We start from the raw sequence: 26,212 nt of genomic DNA on the forward strand, positions 1-26,212 counted from the left end.
TTAAACCTGCAAGAGACTGTTCCTACTCATTCTATATACATCCTTATATCGTTTTATCATCAATCTTATGGGACTGATCATCAACAAGACTGATAAGCTATGTTCAAATTGCATTACATCATGCAATAAATAAATAAAGTGCTAATAAGAACAGGCCAGTAGACTTTGTCCTTTAGGAAAGAGAACAGGGCCACCTGTATCCATGTAAAGTGGTGCAATTCAGGATTAAAAATCTAAAATCCATTGTGCATAGGTACACACAATGACACTCATGTAGTTGCACGCTATTCACAAACACAAACAGTACTTATCTCTATAACAAATGCTATTACTCAGATTGGATGCTACATGGATTTTATCTGAAATATGAAGATTTGTTGGGAAATACCTAGTCTTTTGAGAGGAACCAAAATTAAAGTAACAAATATTTCTGGAACCAGAAATCCTCACCAAAAAACAAAATAATAAAACCAGCTTTTATTCAGCACAAAAACTGAAGACCAGTCACTGTATCCTACACAGCTGATTATTAACATCAAAAGGATCCTGATGTCCACCCACTGTGTGACGTTTGCACATTTTAACGTTATGCCTTCAATGATTTCTATTAACCTTATGGTTTATAAAACAATGAAAAGTACATATTCAAATACCTTCATTGGCACTTTACAGCCATCACTGCCTCCTCTCCCAAGTTTTCCATAATCTCCATCACCCCAGGACCAGACTGTATCATCATCTGTCAGGCACAATGTCTGTGCATCTCCACTGCCACAGGCTATGTCAATCACGCGATAGCCCTGGAGAGCTTCCACCTGTAAAGCAATCACCAGTTTTTTGTTTACAATAAAGACTCAGTCACTTAGTTTCATAAAAGAAGTCAAACCTAACTTGGAGAGAAGCATCAATGGAACTAAAAGCCTGAAACACAACATGACCATGCAAATAAATTCAAGTCAAAAGGCTTCGGTCCTTTCAAACTCATAAAATAACTACATATTTTACATACTGGTTTATTCTTTTTACATGGTGAACAATGTAAGGGTTTTTTTTTGTTGTTTGATTTTTTGTTTTTTTTAACCTAAAAAAGCTAGGGAAAATAACTCATACAAAACATGTAAGGTTACCAAAGCCTATGTTCTGTTTATGTGTTCAGGTTCTCTGCTTCACTCTTGTATAAACTAATTATTGAATACACAGTTTATTTCCAAATACAGTCTTACTATTTTACAATTTCTTTTCACTGCTATCTGAATTTAATGAACATCTTGACTTCTGAAATGCTGCCATCTAGTGATGATGTACAGAATTAAGATTCACAAAGCAAAAGGATTCTGACACATACAAACAGCACCCTCCTAATCCATATCCTTCTCAAAATAAGGAATCTGAGGCAGCCCAATCCATCATTCAAATCAGCATGGAATTTTACATACTTCAAACTAATATACAGAGTTATTAGTTATCTTCATTCTAACCAAGAAAACAGAGGGCTACTGAATAATAAAAGCAGGTAGACTTCGCTTTTGGGTGAAGGAATGCAAACATCTGATTATTTTCAGTGCAAAGTACTCCTATGAAGAGATGCAGTCAACTTAATCTCTTTCTACGATGCCTTCCCCCCCCCATCCCAACTAGAAGTGGCAACAGCTTGTAATCCATTTACAATTGGTACAGGTCATACCCTTTACACTAACAGTGTTGTTGTTTGGGTTTTAGAGGTATTGTTTTGTTCTGTTTGGCAGGGAGGGTTAAGTCCTCTCCCAAACAAATTCCTTAAGCTGCTTAGTGATCTCTAGCAAAGTTTCGTAGCTCCACTTTCACTGCATTCTTACAAAGCAATTCTGTTCTCTAAAGCAACGCTTCATTTCCTATAAATGCACACCATTGTTGTTGTTTTTTATTCTTTATAATGCAGAAGTACAAAAAGTCACAGATCAGAGGTTAACAACTGTAATAGGCCATAAATAATTCCAAAGGTTTCTTACCAGTTTAGGCTTCAGCTGGTCTTCACTATCTCCATGCCCAAGGCGCCCGTATCTTCCCTTTCCCCACGTAAAAAGGTCTCCTCCAGCTGTGATGCATGCACTGTGTGCTCCACCAGCAGCAATGTCAACCACTTCAATACCCCTCAGAGATTCAATTACACGAGGACGATCACAAGGGCTGAAATGAAAATACTTTTTGACAGACCTTTTGGAATAGACCATTCACACTAACCATGTATTAAGTGTTTTACAAAATGAGTACAAGGACATCTACCTCATTATTTACTTTTGTTCCACATTAACATCCTCATGATTTATGTTCATTTATTCGTTCAGAAAAGTTTTTAGACATCTATAAAATCTGAAAGTAGTTTAATACTTGTTCTACTAAAGCATAACAGGTTAAATGAAACTACAGAAACACTTCCACTGAAACTTGAGTAAAGCACTTACACTGGAAAATCAGCCTAATTTAATATACATTATCAAAATTTCTAGTGTAACCTGTACTGTTTTCCTCCATGGACTTGAACACTCCTTTTTCTTTTTGTATCTGAATATTGTTGCCTCTAACAGCAAAAATTCTTTAACACAGATAACTGCAAGTAAACATCAGAAGCAGAATGCCAGTTATGCAGCAGCGCTGAAGAGCTCCATACCCACAGCACAGACCCCAGAGGAAATCCACTGCATCTACAGACAAGCTAGAAGATAATATCTAGTCACAGAAATAAAAGTAATTTTATCTCACAAAAAATTTGTGGTTCTGCAATTTAAAAACATACATTTCCACATCACAACTTAACACTGACTTCTACATATATACAGTATTCATAAAACACTTCAAATACATCGCAACTAGTTTTAAAAAATAACAAAGCATTACCTTCGGTTTCCATGACCAAGTTTACCATCTTCTGCTTCTCCCCAAGAGTAAACTTCTCCCTCAGAAGACAGTGCCAAACAGTGTTTTCCTCCAGAGTTCACTGCAACTTTCTTTATAAACACATGTTGGATGGATTCCAGTAAAGTCGGAGTAGAAACTGACTCTGTTCCTCCAATTCCAAGCCTTCCACCTGCTCCGTATCCAGTGGCATATAGCTTTAGAATAAAAAATAATCCTCAATTTTGTTTGTGTTTTGAAGAGCATTCAATATTGGCTATAGAGAAGAATTCTTAATGAACGTACGCTAGAAAAGAGTTAATGCAAAGCCCTCCAGAAAAGTTTCTTATGCCTCTATATCCTCTTCTTGAAATGTTGAGAATATATGTATAAACAGAAGAGGATTTTCCTTTCAAAATAATAATAGCACTGTTTTTAAGACTTAATTTAGGCAAGCAACACCAAAGCATGTTCTACATTGAAGCCCTTGAGTATGTGGAAGGAAAAGAAGTACTCAGACTTTCATTTTGACCCTCACAGTATTATAGAACAATAGTCTAAGGACAAAGGCAAAACAAGGAGAAGCAGAGATCAATACAGATGGAAAAAGGAGACAGCCTTTACGCAACAAATTCTTCATCAAATATGAAGCAGAAACAGCTTATACTGCAAACTAATACAAACTAAGAACAACTCCTCCAGTAGACGTCTCTCTTTTCCCCTTAGAGAGGACAATTATCATCCAAGGCCCCTTTCCTACTAACATGATCTCTACTGCGTAGACATGAATTTCTTTCATTTTCAGAGATGACATGATATCTGATGACCTGATTCGCAATGACTTTCAGTCTGTGCTTAGCTTTAAAGCCTTCCACTTCTTTTTAAGACCTGAAGAAGATTCTGTGTCTCCAAGAACTGTCTACTTATCCAACTCCACAAGCTGGTCTTGGAAGAAAAATTCTACCTATCAATATAACTGTGACTCAATTTCGCTTATTAATTGTTCTGCACTCAAAGGAACTATTTCCCATTGAAATTCAGGTGAGTTTTCAAGCCCAAACAGACAAGACTTAGCAGCTGTATAATGTAAATATACAGTTTCACACGAAAAATTTAACACTAGCCTACTTCAACATTCCATGTCAAGAACACATAAGTACATTCCAGAAAAACTTTTTTTCCACACTTCTGTAGCAATACATTCTAACCTTAATCAAGGAAAAATTAGACACAGACATTTCTTGCCACCAACTTCAATCCGTGTTGTCAATCAGTGTTTAAGGAAATACATGATTGTATAAACATACAAATAAAATTCTACATTAGATTTCTAAACCTAATTTTTTATATTAAAAGGTAAGATTATTTGCACACATTCTTCATAAAAATTCAACCTGATATAGAACATTTTATACTTTCAAAGTTTCTAATCCAGTCCCAAAAAGCCAGACATCCTAGACTTCTAGGCATTTAGTTCTCCTTCCCCCATAAACATTTAATTACCTATACCTGAAAGTACAACAGACACAAGTTAGTACCTCTCATGTCAGGTATAAAAAAACGGATACAATCAAGTCAATATGCAATGATCTTAATACATTTTATTTTAAATCCCACTGCTGATTTTGTAACAGTATCAAGAAAATATAGTTTTGTGTAGTAACAAAATTATCTATCACCTACAGGTGTCTTTCAAGCATTATTACTCTAATTTTCTTTCTTGTATGGAATACACACACAAATTTTGTCCAACACATAGATTTTTAAATACAGTACTTCCTTTTACTCTTTTTAACTATTCAAAAGCAATTTATCTCAACGCAATGATGTCAAACACAATGTCATTAATCTGTCTCTTCAGTGAAAAATTCACAGGGATGATACTGACTGCTGAGGACAGAGTCGTTACAGAATACCACTAGATGAACGTTAACTGCTAATGCTATTTATTATTATTATTATTATTATTATTTATGTTGATACACGCACTACTTTTGATTTAGCCAAATCCATTCTGACAGACAGGACAAAATTTTTACAAGATGTCTAACCAACTTTTGGTATGCTTACCTTTCCATCAGCAGTCACTGCAAACAGAGTCTGTTCACCACCAATCAATTGCACTGGTCTAAGGGTAGCAAGAGCTTCACATGGAGTTGGGACTTTGACTTTTGCCCCTTCAATTCCACCAAGTTGTCCTCTGTGATTATGACCCCAACCATAAATAGTTCCACTGCCTCCAGCTGAAAGTGTCCAATCATCAGGTCGTCTGTGTAAAATTCAAAATCACAAATTATAAATGAGCTTAAAACAGAAGTTCATTTGTACAACAACAAAGCAACACAAGGCAAAACAAATGACAGTTGAAAGGAGTAACCTATTCATCCATTGGACAAGCTGTTCATCCTGTTCCCTCTTAAAGACATCATGGCATTCATGAAGAACATCCATATTTTCATTATCTGCCATTAATTCTCGAATTTTCTTTGCTACCTGTAATATATTTTGCATGAAAGAAAGTTATTCCAAATATAACATACTCTGATCACAGCTGGCATAAAATACTTCAAATCTCAGCACATCCATTTAAATGTAACGCTTTTGCATGTTTCATGAGCTATTTAAAATATTCCAGAAATACCTCATCAAGGAAAAGGCGAGGTAATGGTGTCCTTTTATCAAGGGCCACAGCAACCCTGGATGCCATACAGTATCTTCTGAACCAGGCCCATTTGTGTGTCTCTGCACAGCAAGGGAGAGTGTCCAACTCTAGATCACAAGCAAGAGCCACAAGAACCTGCAGACAAAACAGATTTTAGAGTTGCAACAAGTGTGTAATAAAAAGCAACATGTATTTGATGTAGTAGAACAGCTCATAGACCAGTAGGGCATCAACAGACTTAGAAAATGTGAAGTGCAAGAGATATTAAGAGCTATCCACCTTCATTATCCTCACTGATGGGGCAGCATCAATCTTATGCAGCTGATCTCACACAGTTAGATATCTAAATTTCTTGCTCTAATACAGGAATTTTTACAGTTCACCTGTGACAAATTATTTTTTGTATGAAAAACCATGCCGAACATTTTACTTTCTAAACTAAGTATCCTTCCTCCAACTAAACTGATTAATTCAGCATATCACTGGCAAAGATACTGAACAATAGATGACTTCTACCCTGAAAAACCTTCTACTTACTTTAAGAACTTCTTTAAGACAGATAAATCCTCTTACATTTACTACAGGGGAAGGTTTTTTCAGCCTTTTTTATTCTTGATGCTCTTCTCTAGACTCACTCATCCCATTTTCCTATACATTTAGACTCACTCATCCCATTTTCCTATACATTTTGCTTTGAAATACACGGCCCCAAAATGGAGGAGCTTTCAAGATATTCTTACTTGTTCCTACTGGAGGTAAGTAACACCTTCAAGATATTTAAAAGGACAAAAATACACAGTACTCCTGTTAGGACAATTCAGAAATCGATTTATAAAAATATAGCTTCAGCTGTAGTGTACTACACTTCCAAGATATTGTTCTGAACTACCTACCTCAGCCAAGCTAGGTATTCCTGATTCTGTATTTGCATATTTTATTCTCATTTTAGAAATAGTTTTCTGTTTTTATTGTTACTCAATATAATCCCACTGACTTCAGACTAATTTTTCAAAATCCATTAAAAGCAGCCATTAAATGAAGTTTCTGTATCAGGATGAGGTGAGCTAGTCACACACACAAAAAAAATCCCAAAGAATTTTACAAATGAATTCTTTAATGATTGCATCTCATTACCTTAAAGAAAGGGCTGTGGAGTAGTTGTTTGCCACCTCTCACAATAGGGTCTTCATAGTCAAACTGTCGCTGCAGTGCTTCTGGAAGACCTTTAACCAAAGCAGCTAAAGCACTTCCTGTAAAACTCTAGAGAAATCACAGAAGTTGAAAATTAGACTGTGTGTTATGGGAAGTTATTTAGATATGAATCTATGAATCTATGAATAGAAGACCATGACAAAAATTAATAACTTCCCCCAAACCACAGTTTGCTATGTGAAGCATCATTTCCTAACAGAGAAGTATTTCTATCATTTTTGACAGTTCCAAAATTACACGGACATAAAACTGGAATTAGATTTCTTTTTTTTTGTTTTTTTTTTTAACTAAGCCCTTTTATAGGGACTTGCAGACTTCTGCAAGTAGGCTATTCATTTGACACATTTCTTCCTTTGTGCTCAAAAATAAAAGCCTTGTAAATAAGTGCCAACTTTTTAACACTTTACAAACATCTTAATAAGGAAGAAGTTAGGGAATAGCTTTTGCATCCTCTTACTAAAGTTCGTGCTTCTCCATCATTATCTCCAAGAATCCGGTTGATGTTAATAGACTGGCCAAATTCTGTTGTGAGCAGTTTCCGTAGTCTTTGCAAAGCCCACATCCTATGGCCAGCAGCTAAGGAAACAAAAAGCACACAAAACCCAGAATTACTATACAAAAAAAAAATTACCTTCAAAAAAGTACATTTAAATTTAGAACTTACACCTACCTAAGGCACTCAGTTGAGCACAAGCTGCAAGAGAAGCTGCCAAGCGAGGAACTATACTCCTGTTGGAAGCAAAATTCAAGCGAAAATCCAACAAACATGTAACTAAATCCATTGAGGGACATGAAAGAATGCACCGATCTGAGAGAAGATCTTTGGGGCCTGCAAGAAATAAAAAGAAAAGGTGGAGAAGATTTGCACTTGTATTGAAATTAGAACAGAAATAACAGCAGGATCTGCTAAACAAACACGGCTGTCTACAGTGCCAGTCTGCATCCCTTTGAAGGGACTGGAAGAAAGAGGCATTTTCATGACATTTAATATCCTGGGTTATAATGGATCCACAAGGATCACTGAAACCAAATCCTGACTCCACACAAAGCAACTTAAGAGTTAAATCTAAGAGTATTATCCAAATGCTTCTTGAACACCAAAAGATTTATGGTCACAACCGCTTCCCTGAGAAGCCTGTTCCAGTCCTGACTATTCTCCTCTCAGTGAATAACTATTCCCTAATACTCAGTCTGAACTATCTCTGACTCCTGCTTTAAAGCCATACCCTTGAATCACACCAGTCACCAAACAATTCACCTAATTCCATGGATTCATTAGGAGAGAAACTAGAGCAACTACAAAACATTTCTCTCTCCCCTACGTGGAAATGGACCTCTTGGGACTTTGTTGAAAATGTTTGCTATGTATGAAAGAAAACATTTTCTTAGTACGAATATAAATGAACAATTAACCTTTGGCATGTAAATATTTGGATTACATTGATGAAAATACTCTCACCCTTCCATAAATGAGATATAAACTTTACCTGCAGCTGGCATGATAGGATAAACAGTGAATCGCCATCCCCATCCATTTACAGAGCCATCACTGATGAACTTCCACTTTAGTTCATCCCCTGGAATTCGCAGCTCACTAGACCAATCTGACCACTCACGACCTGTTACAGTAAGTAATACGAACATGCTCATGTATGCCGACCAAGGCTACGTAATCTACTCAGCAATAATAACCTCTCTAGGGTTATTTTATTATTACAAACATCACATAAATATTTTCCAAAAGAGAAGTGTTTGTGGAGGACATGTACACACCTATAAAGATGTTATATAACCAAAACTTAAGTCTTAAACAGTTCCATTACCACTTATATTGCATGTCCTCGGTGCTTTTAAATACCACTTTCAAAAGACATTATGAGCTCTTACTACAACCCCACTGTCCTGTTTTCAAATTGTCTTTTCATATCACAAATATGTTAAAAAACATTAAGCTTTAGGTTTTCATTCAATCAAAAACAGCCCAATGAAGAAACACATCTGAAACAGGTAGGGGAAAAAGTGGTTAACAGTAAAAGCTCACAATACAAGCGCTGAAAAACATTAAGTATAGGTAGTACTACTTAAGATTCTTGTACATGATGTCATGTACAGGAAGAGTCAGTGTAAGATTTGAAGAGATTTAAAATGTTCCTCTATCATCTACTGAAAGGCAACAGCACTTAAAAACGAAATCATAGATAGTGGGATAAAAGATGTGGAGATTCCATGTAGAGTCAAGTACACAGACCAGAGCAGAAAACAGAAAGACAGAGCCTAGATTCTATTTGGGCATTCAACAGAAGAAGAGCATTTGTCTTGACTGTAAAAAAAAAGCTCAGTTTTCTGCAACTATTACTTGAAAAACTCCAAGGGTAGCAAATGTAGTATCTTCTTCCAATTACTTTTCAATTTTTTCAAATATACTTTGATTATGCAGAAAATCATATGTGGGCTGTGAGTGCTAGAAACTGATTTTTTACATTCTAACTGCTCTTAGGAAAAATATAACAATGTCTTAGAGTCTATATATTCAAAGATTCAAGTTCACTCTTATATGTCTGTATATAGATCATACTTTTTTATTTAAAACGGAGTATCAACGTATGTGTTTTCCTCCTTTTTAATGCCTCATCACTCACAAGGGCTACATCACAGATAGTGGTACATTTCATTCAACGTTTAACAGTAAATCACACAAGACACTTTTGAAAAGCACCTGATCGGACGGAAACAATTCTGTTGACACCATCCATGATGGTGAGTGGATCATGGCGCCGCTCTGTAGAACACTGGCGATCAAACTCTACTCTCAGTCCCTCAGCACCTAAACAGCAACAAAGAATTTATACACTTCTACAGAGCAACCAATCCCACAAGCAAATGCAGTAGTTTAAAAATCCACATGAAATCAAATGCAATCGTTTGGAAGCCAGAGTGCTCACTAATAAAAATAAAAATGTGAACTTGCTTTGGTTTACCGACACTGTTTCTACTTTTTATGCTGTGAAAGGCCTACCTCACAGGCAGCTCACATGAACTGGGGCTAGCATACAGAAGACTAAGTTCAGAAGATTCCCAACAGAAGTTGCCATAGCAAAAAATGTCTATTTACAGTTAAGACAAATATCAAAAGGTAAAGGCAACAGAGAGTTTAAGTATCAGTACTGGAGAAAGCACAAGATGAAAATACAGCACAGAAGGAAAAAAGTACTTCCTAATGATCAAGGCTATGTGATGAATGTTCAATTACTGACTCTGAAAATGACTGCGGTCATTCTCAGCTTCATAAATGAACAGAAAACAGCAGTAGTACATAGCTGCAGAGAAGCAGTGCACAGAATTCAGCCACAGGACTCAAACCTGGGTAAATGTGTACTTCACGTGACTGAGATGTACGTGCAGTATACAAGTATTTGAAGACACATTTTATTATAGCAATAGAATACACAATATGACTTTAAAAGTTAATACACATTTTTGTAAGCTGAGAAAATGATTTTACATTTCCAGGCTTACAAGTACCTGAGTTTTAGCAACTCTAGTAATCCTATACCTGGTATTTTAACTGTGCCACTAGATGATGTATCATCAGTGTATGGATGGCTGCTTTCTACCACAACTGGTTGCGAAGAGAGGCGGCCACTTTGTGAGTCTGTTGCTACATCTTCTAACTCAGTAACACACAGCTCCAACAACATATCAGCAACCTAATTCAATAAAAACAGATACACACCTAAAAATCAAGCTTATGAAAACAACATATGATTAGTCCAAGAACTCTAAACCAGCTACTATTCTTCCTGACTTAAAAGGAAAAAAAAACAAGTATTCTGATTCATAAACTATCACATTCATTCAGAATATGAAAAAAAATGCCAAAACAACTCACGATTTCCCTTGCAGAAAAACTGAACTGTAAAGCATAAGTGGAATATGTAAAGCATAGTGAAAGATGTAAATATATAACCAATAAGTAATATTAAAATGTATTATTTAGGGAGAAAACTCCAATTATACTCATTTTTGAAGAGCAGTTTCAAACAAAAATTCTTGCTGAGTGAGAAAATGAAGTTTTTAGCTTAATGTTTGAACAATTTTAAAAATTGATATGTAAATGCATGGATTTAAATTGCAATGGGAGGGATACAACTGTATCTCAAATCATTACAAGGAATTAAAAGATTAAAAAAAAAGTTTAAAAGTTTCTGAAATAGCATTTTGTGACTCTTACAGCATCTGGTAGAATGGTGACATGCAAACCTGGTTTAGTAGAACAGATATACCCTAAGATTTCATTTTTTTTAAAGTACAGTTGTCTTGTCATTTATATCATTAATTTTAAAAAAACCTCAGAATTCATAGCAAAGTTATTGTTTATCTCTTTGATTAGTGAAAAAAGAAATACAGAGAAATTCAAAGCACTGTAAGCAGTGCAGAGCCATAAATGAAATATGTCATATGAGCATCTTAAAGCAAAAGCACCATTACACACTAGAAAAAATATTAAAGAAACATTAAACAACATTCAGTTCATTCCCATAAGCAGATATTATATGATTATGTTATTGATTGTCATATTCTGTTGTACAGCTTTTGTTAGCCAGTATTACAACATTCATTCACATTCTTAGTTGTCCAAGGAAAACTCACAGTCATGGACACTTTGCAAATATTTCTCAACTCTTAACTTGGTTAATTCAGCCTCATGCTTTGCTAGTATGATAAATCATATATATGATTTATATATCAAATTATCTATGCATATTATGATATAAAAACCAGACATATTTGCATTTATTTCAAATAAATATATTCATGTAATATTTCCATTACACTCATTAAGGTTACGTGCATTAAATTCAACTCTAATTTTCATGCTTACTAGACTTTCCAGTCTATCAAACTATACTTCATACAGAAGAAAGTATTCTAGTAAGCTAAAAATATAAAGGACATTGTTGAAATGGAAGATGAAATCTGACCTGTGGGTAAGCTGTGCCCATACCAGAAAGAACAGCTGAGAGAACATCTCTTCCCTTTTCACCTGCTCGGTTGGACACAGCGAGCTTTAGCAGGTCAACCATGACTCGTGTATCATCTGGGACTAACAGACTAGTAAACTCATCCAAGTACTGAGGTTCAGGACCAGATACTTTACTTTGGCTTTCTACATCCTACAAAACAAATTGCAGAAAAATGTAACAGTATAGATGAAAGAGGAATCTCACTGAATACAAAGGTGTTAACTTGTCTGAAGAAGTCTGAAAGACACAATTTGAAATTCTCAGACTACATGATCTCAAGAATTTACCTCCTGTTAAAATCTGTTTCTCAAGTGAAAAAGTTTTCCTAAAACTGAATTCCCTCAGCTTCAGAAAAAATAAAAAAAATTAACAGTAATCATCCAGTCTTTGAATATGCTTTAAAAATGTAATCACTTATAGAGATTCCTTATACTTATTACTTATAGAGTGTTTTAAAGAACTAAAACAGTAGAACTATTCAATAGAAGCCTTATAAGGACTCAAGTTTTAAGGAAGGCATTGATGACATTACTTCTTTGGTTTTTGTCATGGTTTCTGCAATGATGCTGGCAGCTCCAGGGTCATCTGTGACTGGAATGAAAGGACGGGAAGAGGCAGCAGCAGCTGAGGGAGTTACAGCAGATGGTGTCACAGCATCTTCTGAAGAAACAACCTAGCCAAAATGAACAAAAGTAACAAAGGTTGCAATAAGAGACTATAAATCCTTTAGGAGTGAAATTATTTTTCAGGAGGGTCTGTGTTCACAGACAGCAGCAATTCAAAAACAGTCATAAATTCAAATGCAACAGATTTACTCCCTGTTTTTCTAGCTGCTATTTTATGTTCCTAATACAATAAGCCAGCCACATTACCCCACATACTACAAAACACACACAATAAAACATCAGTGTCTGCAGTGGAGTCTGCAATGCAGAAGACAACCCCAAACAATACATGTCAGATTAGTAGTAAGGGAAGGAAAAGATATTCAGCAGCAAGTCTTTCTTCTTCATGGTTCTATTAGCAGTTCAGAATCAAGAGAATGGAGAAATCCAGTTAGGCTCTTCAGTATACATTACTTAATCTAAGTTTACGATGATATTTCAATAAATAATTGTTGAATAGTCTCTTAACGCAGAGTTTTAATCATTCTTGTAAAATTACTTTGATAACCAACCAACTAATAAACATTTTAAAGACAACTTTAAAATGCTACTATAAATCGTAATGGCATTTTAATGACATACTGCATGCTGAAAGTTCAAAATTGATTTCACCAGAAATTTTAGTATTTTCCAAATCTGACATATGTAACGCAGCCAATCCATATATGAACATGAAAACAACTATTTAATCTGTTACTATACTACCAAACTAAATACTGAATAGTATTTTTCAGATTTAATGTTAAACTACGTTGAAAAAAATTCATTTGACACTACCTCCCCTCTCCTGTCCTGCCATGGGTTTGGGCTCAGCCTCTCTTCTATGTCTCCTACAAGCATGCATTCATCTCCACTTGCAGGGCTTCCTGTAGAAGTAGCATCTGATGGGGGAGCTGGCGATGAAGAGGGACACTCTACTGGTGCAATCATACTTGCAGGCATCAGTGCTCCAACAACTGCATCCCTGTAATCATTTAGGACAGATTTATATAAGCCTAATTATAATCCTTTGTTGAACTAGAAAAATGAATGGTATCAGCCTGGCTTAGTAAGCAAAGGTTTCAACAGACAGAGTTTAGCTCCATTCTTAAGTTAAATGCTTAAATACTGTGTCTTAAGCCCATACTATCTTACATGAGTTCTCCTCTTGATAAATTTTAGCATCAATACTCTGTTCTCTATCAACAAGGAAGGAATAGTAAAGTTTTATTGTTCTTTCAACCCTGTTCCCTCTTCCACTATATCTATCATGACATATTTATACCCTTATTACACAGCATATTTGAGCATCCCTGAATAAACACTGAATAAATATTTTTCCCCAGGTACTAAAAGCTTCTCAATCTAAAAAAAACAACGTAATATGAACATCAAAGGAAAAAGTAAATGAAGCTTGACCCTCTCCTGAGAAGCCCAAACTGGTAAAACCATTTACAGCTGACTCAAGATGCAGTGATAGTGCACTATGTTTTGCTCTTTAAAACAAAGGAATACTTGCATGCCTACCTGGCATACATGATTTGTAATGCCATCAGAATATGAGATAATGCCTGCTGTTTGGCAACGTTCCCATCAAGCGACAGCAGAATCTTAGCAAGGGAAGGGCGATTCGGCTTCGAACTATTCGCACCACTGATCTTGTTACTGGCAGCAGAAGAATCTGCATCTGAAGGAACACCTGAAGTAAGAAAAGGCAAGTGTCTCCATTTCAGTAGAAGTGTACTACAAAATTGGAACTTAATGACCTAATTGCTTGGTAGGCCATTAAAGATCACAGAATCTTAAGATAACTGAGGTTGGAAAGCACCTCTAGGTCCATCTGCTTCAAACCTTACTCCAGCAGGTCCTCCCAGAACAGGGTGCCCATGCAGCTCTGAGTTGCCTCTCTGGGAATGCTGTGCCGGTGCTTGGTCATTTACACAATAAAGTGAATCACAGTAAATCTAAGTCTACTGGAGATTTTTAAACTGCAGTTCCTACAGTTACAAATACTGGAATCAGTACAGAGATTTCTTAGTAAATGCCTTCAGAACATAGTGTTCCACCTTCTTACTTATTCATGAAGAACAGGATAACACAGATATAAATATTTTAGTGATTGGCATTTAAAACAAATTTTACTTAAACAGAAATTTCTCTAACAACATTAATATTGATTAGGTATCCTTAAAATACTAAATAAATATTGTATGCATATAGTTCTTACACTCTTTTAAACACGTATTTGTCAAATAATGCAATTAGCAAAATGCTCAGACCTTATATATAAAACTTTTCTGTCTTTTCTCAGTAATCCTTAGTCACTTACTTCAGAAACGAAAAGCTAGCAGTAGTGTAAGAATTACAGTAAGAGACAGCATGCAATCAGGCCAGTATTAAAGTAGCATCCACCTACCACATCCATAAAGCTCTACCCTATATTAAAGATAAAGATTTTGCGGTGTTTGATAAAGCATGTTGCACTTTACTTTTGAACAAGCCCCTTTATAATCTCAATTTTCAGGAAGAGGCTTTGTTTTTTTGGATGGGGGTGCTCCTCAGATGCTTTTTGGTCTTTTGTGCTTTTGTTCTTTGCTGTCTTTTAGTTTTCTTTACATAGCATTCTTTTTGCACTCTTCTATCAACCATCAAACTACAGGCATACCTAACTCTACTCTGGTATTGAAAAAAAACATAAGATTGTGTCTACCAACCAAGATAAGAAGCACCTAAAGGGTCCCTTGCTGTCTGGAAAAGTACTGGTTCATGAACAGATGGTGTAGCTACATCCACTGTTGTCCATGCTACACTGTGGGAAGATCCACAGGCAACCCGAGTGATTTTTTGGCCTTCCAAGCCCTGTACAAGAGTGGGCTTTCTATTGACTGTAGTAGTTCCATTCCCTTGTTGCCCATGGTCATTGTCACCCCAAGCGTAAACCTGCCAAAAGACATTTTAATTCATTACATCAACCTCCCTGGTTGTCTCATTTGTTTTCCTTAAAACTCTTACATAAAATTTTTAGTAACTTGTACTAATAACCCAGGATAGTTTAGAGAAGCTATTGCTTTTTTTTTTTTTTTAAAGTAATGCAGGTATTGTCATACATTTAAAAAAAAAAAAAGAAAGTAACCCTTTATTAAGTGATTCATAAATCACTGAAGAGTCATAAATCATCAACTAACCAGTTATACAATGTTCACAGTGAACAATTAAATTAAAAGAATCAATTTTGTAGTGATTACACCAGATATCTGAGTCAGCGCCACAATAATGACAATGCTGGATCACAGCAGAAGAAACTATCCAAACATTATGACTACTTCTGTGTTTTAGGAGTGAGAAGCAGAAAACAGATCATGTACATAATCCACAAACTAGAAAAATATTACAAAAGCTACTAAGACAATATTTTATGTCCAATAGTAATATGAAATATATATAATATAATGTATATATTCCTCTTAATCACCACTGATGATATTACAGTCTTCTTCAATAGTTTCTTTCTTTGTGGACGGAGGAAAAAGGGGAAAGGAGGGTGATACATAACGTACCTGTCCAGTGTCAGTAACTGCTAGACAGTGGAGGGCACCTACTGCCACATGCACAATCTTTTTGCCCCTCAGACCCTCCACTACTTGAGGCTTTCGTACATGTACATCAGTGCCATGGCCTAGCCTGAAGTAATCTCCTTTACCCCTAAAACAGACACAAAAATAAAAGCAAAATTCAGGACAATTATAGTGCTCACACATTCCTTTCTCAACTTAGATTCCATAATAAAAATATCCTTATTTATCATTGGGATTAAAACAGCAAACTCTTCAAAATTGAATAATGAAAGGAAAACTGCAATTCTATGACCCCAATACATTTCACCTTAGTCTAGAATAGGCATCATTTATGACTTTTTGCACATAATTCTGTAGAACTGCAGCTGCACTTCATCTGTTGCAAATACACTGCTTTTATAAATATCTACAAAATGTATTTATTCTTTTTGGACCAACTTATGCTATTAAGGATAAACCTAAAGATAGCAGATTCTTTACTAAGTCCACTCGAGAAAAAAAATGAGAACTACTTTACATACAGAACTGAGATTCTTGATACTATTGCAAACCTCAGTATGGGTTCTCAAGCCTCTATAATCTAGTCTTCTAAAAATGTCATATGGAAAACAAATCACACTAAAAATATACCATAGATAAAAACTCATGTAGACACCTTAGAACACCTCTCTATATGTTAACAAAGACGAAAAAGACTGATATTTCTTCCATTGTGTTTTTAGTAACCATTCACTCATTTCTGCAGATCATCATCACCAATTTCTCAAGAAAAGGTAGGTCATGCTGGAGGCGAATGTGATATACAGTACTATTGCCTACACAAACATGTAGCACAGAAGTCACAATTTTTCCCTCAAATCATTATAAATTCATGAATTTAAAACTTAAGAAGTATCTCAGCCATCCTAAAATGCAGATATGCGCAGCTGAAACAGAACAATAAACCTCCTTGCAATCCTGTAATGTCATGAAATTATGCATGAATTTCACAAAAAATTCTTAAAGACTGCCAAATTCCCTTTCCTCTTACTTTTCAGCACAAGAACTTAATAGAGGGGAAAAAGCAAGAGACATATACAGTTTCTAGTGGCCAACAACAAATGAGAACTCAACTAAAAGCTCTTCTCCCACTTAGTAAGAGAATTAACTTATAAAAACAGAAGTTTTGTGGATTAGTCTATATTATTCATAAATTGCTGACAAATGATATAACAAAAAAAGAAAAACTCCACAACATTTCACATCTTCCTAGCTGTGGTATATGTCAAACAGGACAACCTTACTCCCAAAAATGGGGTAAGGCCTTCAGCTGTAGAGATCTGAAATTGATCTGTATTACAGAAATGAACAGGTTTTACAGAAAGATTTATGATCTTAAAAGGTGAGGCTGTGTTCAAAACAAAAGCAGAAGCTTTCTTCCTCCCACTCTGCTCCAAATTCTTAATTTAACTCTTTGTGTACTTCATCGATCCCAAGAGAGAAAACGTTCATTGAGACTCCAGTACTCTAGCAGAGTACAATAAACTCAGCATGCTACAAGACACAGTAAGTAATTGAACAGATCAGTTTTTCTCAAATTGCTTCCTACCTATAAGACAAAGTCAGCACACAGATAAAGTACAGATGAGGTTAAGGCAATCAAATAGCAGTAAATACAACACATACTTAGCAATTGCTTTTTACTATTTTCTGGCAAATGTCACATACCATGTCCATACCACTCCTGACTTGGTCAGTGCCAACGAGAACTGTGCACCACACTCAATCTGACAAACGCCTTGGCCATTTAGTCTTTCAATGTTCTGAGGAATGTTGCATCCTTCACTTCCTCCTCGGCCCAGTTTTCCAAAATCACCATCACCCCAAGAAAACACCAAACCTAAAAAACACCAAACTGTAGGTCGAACAATGATCACAGTATTACCATGTGCCAGAAAGCCTCTGGAACAAGATATTCCTACCTTCATCTGTCAAAGCAAGAGTCTGAGCATCTCTGCTTCCACAAGCAACCTGAATTACTCTGTGGCCAAGGAGCACTTTGACCTACCAAAGAGAAAAAAAGATCTTTCAAATACATTAATTATGTTTAAAAAATTTCACAAACATCTTCAAGCTGTTACGCTTGAGGCTCAGGTTTATCAAATCCTGCTTACTTGAGATCCAACACAGCCCAGTAGCAATTATGTGTCAAAGCAGATGCATGATGTATATTCAAAACAACACTAGCTGTTCTGAATCGTATTCCAAGAAAAAGCAAGACAAATTGCATCTGAAATACCTAGCACATCAGAGGTAGGTAGGTGTACCAAAGCCTGATCAGATCATTCCCAAACAATATATTTATATTGCATTCATGGCTTTGGATTTACTTTACCTCTATTTTACAGTTTACTGAAAAAACACATTCACATTTCAACAGAGATGAGAAACATTTGCTTTACCATCTTCGGCTTCAGCTGTGTAGTATTATCTCCGTGTCCTAACCTTCCATATTCTCCAAGACCCCACGTATACAGTTCACCACTAGAGGTAATGGCAGCACTGTGGGAGCTGCCACAAGCAATATCACGGATACGTTTCGTTTTCAGTGCTTCAATCAATCTGGGTTTATCACAATTCCTAAAGAGAGTAAATAAGCAATATATCATTGCATTATTTTTTGAAGAGTTGCACAGTACATTAAGTTCTACAATTCATTTTTTTTAAACATAAAATTAACAGTGATCCAAAGATAAAATACAATGCAACTTGTGATTCCAATACTAATTTCTGATTAACATCATGAGTTTTAAATTTATACAATTTAAACATATCAATTTCAATGTACTTTTTCAAATAGTGTTGTATAAGATCATATGAGAGTTAACTACTAATGTTATATAAACATATATATGGCTTCTGTGACACACTGTGAAATTCTCCCATGAAATGCCTACAGCAGGAATTCCAAATCTCTCTTTTGATGCATTACAGAAAACACAAGACATTTGAACAATAAAATAATAATGCTGCTCTAAACTGGACTTTTCATAGGCTTGACAAACTCACAACTAGGAATGTTTATTTGAGCTGGGTACTGTAATTTTCTGTGTATTCTGTGCATATATATATCAGAATGATGAAAATTTCCCCATGGGCTACGTCTATCCTTTTTCTTTCAAAACTTTGTTCTATGTCACATGCAAAGAAAAATTCTGACAAACTTAAATTTTCCTCACCACTGTTAAGTGGAAGACTGAAACATTAAATTTATTTCTAGCTGTCAAATTTGTGAATTCAAGTTAAAGAATGAGGCTACAAAAAAACTCGCTGAGTTGCAGTGGGAGCTGCTAGTGCTCCAGAGCATAAAATCAGTACAGCTTTACATGTCAAGGTAGCTCAGTAAACTTCACTTCATGACATTAACAGAAACCTCAAACTCCAGAAGTTTATTATTTCATCAGTAACATCCAAAAATACTAATAAAGACTTGTACTGAAACTGCTACTAATGCTGCACTACTGACATACACTGCTGAAAGAAAATCTTTTCAGAACACAGACATTTTATTTCTGTTAAGTTAAAAATTCTGCCACTGTTAGCAGTGGAATTGCATGTCATAGCACAGCTAAAAACAAATGTTCTCTCGTACTGAAATCCATATAAAACCAGTATCCTTACATTCTACTGAAGTGACCAAGTTTACCATCATCTCCTTCACCCCATGAAAATATCTTTCCATCTACAGTTAAAGCCATAGCATGCCGGCCACCTGAAAGTATAAACACAAATTTTAAGTGTTCAAGCAGTCAGAGAAGGACTGACAAAAATTTCAGAGATTTGACACTGCTTTGTGTCAAAGCAGTGACTACAGTACATTTTCCACCAGGTAAGACTACACCAGACTTCCACCAGACTACAGTACATTCTCCGCCAGGTAAGAAACCAGGTATGGTCTAAATTCAAATTTAACAACCAATATTTACTCAAAAAGTAATTTAAAAAAATCAAACATTCTGGTGCATTACAGCACTAAAGAAACTGCAAAACAATTTCTGTTTTTAGGCTTTATGTTCTGTTTATGTACGTAAGAATAGCAATAGACAGTACCTGAGTGAACAGCCACCTTCTTTACAACGTAGTTACTGAGAGCTGTTATCTGGCGGGGAATAGGCACAGTTCCACTGGATATTCCTAAACCCAACCTTCCGTTTGTGGCTTCTCCACAAGCATAAACCTTACCCTCTACGGTCACTAAAAATGGGGGGAAAAAAAGCAACCAGTTTGTAATCCCATCAATGTTTTGCAAATGAAAATTTATTTCTGCCCTTAAATAATGATACATACTTCAAACTTGCATTACCTGCAAAAAGGCTTTTGGATCCTCCGGCTACTTGTACAACATTCAATGCAGACAGAGTTTCAGAAAATGAAGGAACCTTTATCTAGAGTAGACAGGAAACAGAAATCATTACATTTTGCAGTTTTATACTTTACAGAAAAGAGCTATTCTAACTGATAAAGCTCCTAATCTGACAGTTATTTCTCTTGTTGTATATGAAAATTCCTCATATTATTTGAGCATTTCACACATACCCATTAATATACATCACACAAAAGACAGGAACCAAGAAACGGCATACAGAGACCAGGATAAATAAAAACTGATAGAAAATGAAATTAGATAAATACAGTGATTTTTAGTATAGCTTTTTTCTTGAAAAAAACAAAAACAAAAACCACCAAAAAACTGAAGAGAAGTATAACAGCAAAATGAACCTTACTGAGTGTTAACCAACAAACTCCAAATCAGCATACAAGAACACAGAAACACAAGTACGCTTTTCAGTAGCAAAATGCTTTAGCAATCTGGATTAAAGATCAATTCAAGAAGGGAAAAAAGACAAAAACACATGCTATCTATTTTCCTCATTACTACAAAGTAATGATCAAGTTGATTTTACATATATATAAAAAATACACCAATATATCCTTTACAAGCATTTTAAATCAACACATAAAAAAGAACAAGCCAGGTTTTAATGAGAGGTAAATATTCAGTTATTTGTAAGCAGCTAAAACATTTACAATAGACTGTTTCACTGCATTATAGGAGGAAAAATGTTTGTAGGACAACTAGCAGTGAAATAACTATCCTAATTAATCAATTTATGCAATTTATAATATTAATACTTGCAAAGACCACAAAGATAAAGTATGTAAAGCATGATTTTTCCACATAAGGAAGTATAATCTTAATAGATTAGCTCATATTTATACGTATATTTATTTTCTTCTTCTCTCACATCTCCCATTTAACTGCCTTATAGTCCTCCCCTTCTCTATAGGGAGACAACCACACCAGTCAAAGAAAGACAAACTGCCTTCAGTTTGTTTGGAGCACTTCAGAAATTTAGGCCTCACTTTATGCATCAATACATTACTTTATACATCAATACACTAGCTTAACCTTTTTTTCTCCTGAAAAGCACTCCAACTGACAATCCACATTATTTACAGCATAAATAAAAGCTTTTAGCATCTTCCCCATCTTGTATCATACCAAAAATTATGTATAGGCAAGTTGCATACTGGCCTGAAATTCCTCACAAATTGCACTGAAATGTAATCAAGTTATACTAAGGAAAATATATTGATTTAAATTCTTTTTCTGATCACTGAACTAGCTCAATCACTGCTATCTATATTTTGCACATGCAAAAAACTCAAAAGGAACAAAATGTAGAGAGAGATACAGATTTTCAATATAATTAGTTTGCTATCATCTGAAATAAATGATGAGTGGCTGTTAAAAAAAACACTACATTTCAGGGAAACAACCAAAATGTAAATTTGTCCCAGGATTTCCATCCAGCAGATGTATCCTAAGATCAAAAAGACAAAATAAACTTTAAAATTCAATTAAATTTCAATTAAATTTGTGTGAGGCTTGTACATTTTGTTTTCAGCTGCTTCCATCTTAAAACCACAAACATACCTTGGAACCTTTTAGTCCTCCCAGCTGATCTTTGTCATTCAGTCCCCAGACAAAAACTTTGGTTCTTATTGTAGCTGCTGATTCCAGCCCAGCTGCCTTCTTTCTAACAAGACTGAGTATATTTAGGGGGAAAAAAAAAAAGTCAATTTAGTAACCTTTATACGGTAGCATAACCGTATTTTTGTTTTATCTACTTATTTTACACTTTTGAATGGTTTCAATATCCAAACTGAATGATCACAGTTGAGTGGTACCTATGAAAACTAAGAATGTAAAACATAACAAAACTAGAAACAAGAATCTCTATTGTCCTGAGCAGTGGTAAATATAAGTATGTGCTACATATCAAGTATGAACACAACCAACTTTCAGCTATGCTTTCAATCTCAGGAAGCAAAAAGAACTGTACAAAATGCTACCAACTTATCAGTGTGATAATTTTAAAGAATTTATCAACAAATGACCTACCTGCACTTCTGACAAATATATTTCTCCTTTCATTCAATCGAATTAAGTTGCACTTCCCATTACTGATCTTTTGAATAGGATATATAGAAACTAAGTCTCTTTGTCAACTTTTTTCCACATGCAGTTGCCTACCTCCCACTATTAGCTTTGTCATCATCCTCTTCCTCATTATCAGAGGCAAGGAAAGGGACTGCTGCCAAATCCTCATCCTCTGCACGTATACGTCCCAGTATGCTGAGGCCATGTATTTTGCAATCAATGCCAGAGCTTCTGCACTGCTTGATTGCAATCTCAATATATCTGTGATACTAAGAAGAAAAAAAATAGATTACCATCTTTTGGGTTCTCTACATGCTCACAATATAAGGAAAGATCTCGAACTTTTGCTTGACTTTGTCAAGATAAAATAAATCTAACTTTAAACATTTGTTTTTTCAGCACTGTATGCTCTAAGATAAACATGTGGCCTCATACATGTAAGAATGATTTCACTAAATCTTCTGAAAATTCAGTACACATTCCTTCCTGTTACTGAAAACATTCCGAATTATTATCTGAAATAAGCTTTATCACCTACTAAAATGAACCCTGGATTTAAGATCATTGGGATGCTACCTTGGCTCAAAGGTGTCCTGAACTATTAAAATATATTGACTGCTAAAGCTATTACAGAGTTGCACTGTGATTACAATAAAACTTATCAGGTTAACTGACTTTACAACTGCCAGAAATGCTTCTGAGAGGAAAAGCAAGATACCATGCTTTAATAATAACAACAGTGCTTTTGATTCATCTCTTGAAACAAAGCATTTTTTAGTTGCATGCAAGAATAATTCTCCTTACACAAACTTCACTTACTTCTGTACAATCACTGAGAAGAGGCACTGTGGTGTCTGTAGGATTTATGTTGATTGTCTTCAGCTCTATAAGGTTATTTAAGGAATTCCCCCCTAGAAAATAAAGCAATGAAATAAAGACACAGTAAAATACAGAGTTTGTGTCATGAACAGACACTACACATATTAAATAGATACTAAACAAAAGCAGGTAAATACATACTGCTGGACATTAAAACGAAAGTATTTTTCAAGCCTCTCAGAGTACATTCACGTACCTGAAACTACTACTAAAGAAGGCATGTAACTGCTGTCTGCAGGATCCACTACCATCTTTAGTCTGTGAACAAGAACATCTGGAAAAATCTCCAAGCGAATCCAGTGCTAGGGAAAGAAATAAATTCATTTTCAGATTGTATTCTTCGGACCATTTTATGATGAAGAAGAGTACATGTACACGGTTTTCAAATAAGGAGTGAAAAACATTCTTGGGAAGTATAAAAAACACCTACAAGGGTATAATCTGGCCAGTCCCATCCTCAGTACAAGAGAAACATTAGCAGTAATTGATTTCATTCAAGAGCAACTCCACTGAGAAGACTGAGAAAGCACACTGCCCTTGGTGGTCAAAAAATGAAACACAACGTAAATCTTAGACTGGTTCGTGTGCAACCACAACCTGAAAGAAGAATACTTGGGGACAGCCACAAAGACGGCACCAAAGCACACTGGAGAGAAGTCTAGCTGCATATTCCAGTGCCTACACTGGCCACAAAGCAGTGTTGTGGGCCAATAAGAACAGACTGGAGGGCAAAGAACAATAAAGGAGGGCAAGTGAGAAGTAGTCAGAAACAGCTTTACTTAATAAGAACAACAAACTCACTTGAGAAAACATAATCAATGATGGTTAAGAACTGTCATTAGTTACTACACTGAACAGGTTGTTGTAATTGCCTATGACCAACCACAGAATAAAATAATTACCCTGTGTTTCAAAAAGTCACAAATTCACAAGAAATACTTATAAGAATGATGCACAGTTTTAAAAATAGGCACATTTATTACGAAATAATACAGAGTTGTACTTCAGATGTCTGTTTTTTTACTTACTATCTTAGAAGAAGTAACAAACACATTGATAAAGTAAGGTAAGTAGTTACGCCCTCTAAGAGAAAGTATGCCAAAATAAATGAGTTACAACTTCAGGTTACCTTTCCTTGGGAGCCAGAAGACTGCCAGCACTGCTCACTGCCATCAATAAGGCGTGAAGCCTGATTCACAGAGGAAGAGACATTCAAATTCTTCACTATTCTTGACCAATCATCGAGTAACATTCCCCTCTGGCTACTATGCCGTCTTTTCAGTTGTTTTCCAGAACGTCCACAAAACACTGGAGACTGACCTGCATTGTTAAATGAAAGAAAATTGCTCTTATTAAACCCATAAGAACGTGAAAGGAAATAAAGAAAACAAAGACTTAAAAACATTCTGTTGTCTTGAGGATAAGTCCAAAAAATTACATTATGATGCAAAGCTGTAATTCAAAACTGCTATTTTAAAATATATTAATTGCATTTTGAATGTATCTAAGAAACACAGATTCTGAATCTTACCCGGTTCATTTATTCTGCCAAAAGTATGACGGGTGTTATGTTTCCTGGTTTTAAAACAGGTTTCACAGAAGTCAAAATCATCACAGTTTCTGCATTTGAATCTAGGCCCATTGATAGGAAACATCTGACAGCCATCACACCTGATTTTACAAAAGAACAAAAAGTATATACACTTTCAGCAGTTTTCATTGTAGAAGTTAACTGTACCATCAGTCAAGACAATGGAATCAAAATAGTAAGGTAAGGATAACCTATACAGAACAATTTATCACTCACGTGACTCCAGGATGAATGCTGGGGACCAGTTCCATTTCTGACAGTAAGCCAGTCCAATGAGATTGCTGAGGAAAGTCTACAATGACATCTTTTCCATTGGCACTAAAAGCTGTTGCAAAAACATACGGAAAATACTATGTGTTACAGATCACTATGAGATCAGACAGAAACTGTCCACTGCCACTGTCAACAGACCCACTCCCCCCCCCCCCAAAAAAAAAAAAAAAAAAGTAACTTTCATAAGGAATATTTTATTTTAAAAGAGCTATATATTGACCTAATCAGACACCCTGGAAATGGGCAAAGGGAAAGAAAAGAGACAAGAAAAATCTTTAATTTAATATATATAATATTATATAAAAATGGATACATATAATATGTTATATTTATCTAATGATTTTTATATAACATATATTATTTTTATATATACACATAGAATTCGTACTCTTAAACAGAATACAGAAAAATGTATTTAAATTTCTTAACTGAATTCCAAAGAATTTCTATGCACAAATAGAATGACCAAAATCTCTTAAAAATAACTGAGGCCCCATGGATAACTTCTGCACCACTTACAGGTTGCCATTAGTGTACTGCACTATCATACCAAGTCTTCAGGTCCAATATACTTCTTAGAGACTAATTACATTTGTAGTTCATCCAGACAAAATATAAATGAGTATTAGGTACATGCAGGAAGCTGCAGATTCTTATAGTGCTCCAAACAGGCATTCACAGAGTATGTGTCTCTGAACTAGTCAGTAACATTCTATTCTCTCATCATCAAGCAACATCCCACAGAATAGTGCATGTCTAAAAAGTTATCTCCCTACACACTGCAGAAAACACACGTGGTTTCCAGTTTTATTACCCATGACCCATTTTGCACATATATTACCTTTGACAACTCCCACACTTCGGTGAGTAACTGATCCCCATTTGTATTTGGGTGTAGTAACAGAGGTTTTCACTCGCACTTTGTCACCTATCTTGATATGAGTGGCAGAACTCTGTGGTGGGAAACCTAGCAGATGCAAGAATAAATACATGGTAA

At 35.4% G+C, this 26,212-nt stretch overlaps 1 protein-coding gene across 6 annotated transcripts in view; it reads right to left on the minus strand.

Annotated features, from left to right (window-relative positions):
• The window catches only part of HERC2 (HECT and RLD domain containing E3 ubiquitin protein ligase 2), a 103,522-nt gene that overhangs the window by 17,657 nt on the left and 59,653 nt on the right, over window positions 1-26,212 (minus strand). For 3 of the 6 annotated variants that reach the window (XM_065741222.1, XM_065741224.1, XM_065741221.1), the window contains 32 exons: window positions 26,057-26,182; window positions 25,159-25,267; window positions 24,883-25,022; window positions 24,481-24,671; window positions 23,548-23,653; window positions 23,292-23,383; window positions 22,566-22,741; window positions 21,966-22,077; window positions 20,331-20,412; window positions 20,078-20,221; window positions 19,649-19,739; window positions 18,430-18,607; window positions 17,950-18,031; window positions 17,696-17,867; window positions 15,971-16,115; window positions 15,128-15,353; window positions 13,941-14,112; window positions 13,212-13,398; window positions 12,302-12,442; window positions 11,728-11,919; window positions 10,299-10,452; window positions 9,462-9,569; window positions 8,233-8,364; window positions 7,416-7,574; window positions 7,203-7,321; window positions 6,668-6,793; window positions 5,513-5,668; window positions 5,249-5,364; window positions 4,942-5,140; window positions 2,875-3,089; window positions 1,989-2,166; window positions 654-815 (listed from right to left, as the gene is read on the minus strand). In XM_065741222.1, coding sequence (XP_065597294.1) covers window positions 654-815; window positions 1,989-2,166; window positions 2,875-3,089; window positions 4,942-5,140; window positions 5,249-5,364; window positions 5,513-5,668; window positions 6,668-6,793; window positions 7,203-7,321; window positions 7,416-7,574; window positions 8,233-8,364; window positions 9,462-9,569; window positions 10,299-10,452; window positions 11,728-11,919; window positions 12,302-12,442; window positions 13,212-13,398; window positions 13,941-14,112; window positions 15,128-15,353; window positions 15,971-16,115; window positions 17,696-17,867; window positions 17,950-18,031; window positions 18,430-18,607; window positions 19,649-19,739; window positions 20,078-20,221; window positions 20,331-20,412; window positions 21,966-22,077; window positions 22,566-22,741; window positions 23,292-23,383; window positions 23,548-23,653; window positions 24,481-24,671; window positions 24,883-25,022; window positions 25,159-25,267; window positions 26,057-26,182 — 4,688 coding nt within the window. Of the gene's footprint in view, window positions 1-653; window positions 816-1,988; window positions 2,167-2,874; window positions 3,090-3,624; window positions 3,817-4,941; window positions 5,141-5,248; window positions 5,365-5,512; window positions 5,669-6,667; window positions 6,794-7,202; window positions 7,322-7,415; window positions 7,575-8,232; window positions 8,365-9,461; window positions 9,570-10,298; window positions 10,453-11,727; window positions 11,920-12,301; window positions 12,443-13,211; window positions 13,399-13,940; window positions 14,113-15,127; window positions 15,354-15,970; window positions 16,116-17,695; window positions 17,868-17,949; window positions 18,032-18,429; window positions 18,608-19,648; window positions 19,740-20,077; window positions 20,222-20,330; window positions 20,413-21,965; window positions 22,078-22,565; window positions 22,742-23,291; window positions 23,384-23,547; window positions 23,654-24,480; window positions 24,672-24,882; window positions 25,023-25,158; window positions 25,268-26,056; window positions 26,183-26,212 lie in introns of those variants that run through there. The other 3 variants (XM_065741223.1, XM_065741225.1, XM_065741227.1) reach the window with 3 other exon arrangements.

The sequence above is a fragment of the Cyrtonyx montezumae genome, unplaced genomic scaffold (assembly GCF_038088225.1).
Source record: "Cyrtonyx montezumae isolate F1298 unplaced genomic scaffold, pur_monq_1.0 scaffold_3, whole genome shotgun sequence".
Classification (NCBI taxonomy): domain Eukaryota; kingdom Metazoa; phylum Chordata; class Aves; order Galliformes; family Odontophoridae; genus Cyrtonyx; species Cyrtonyx montezumae.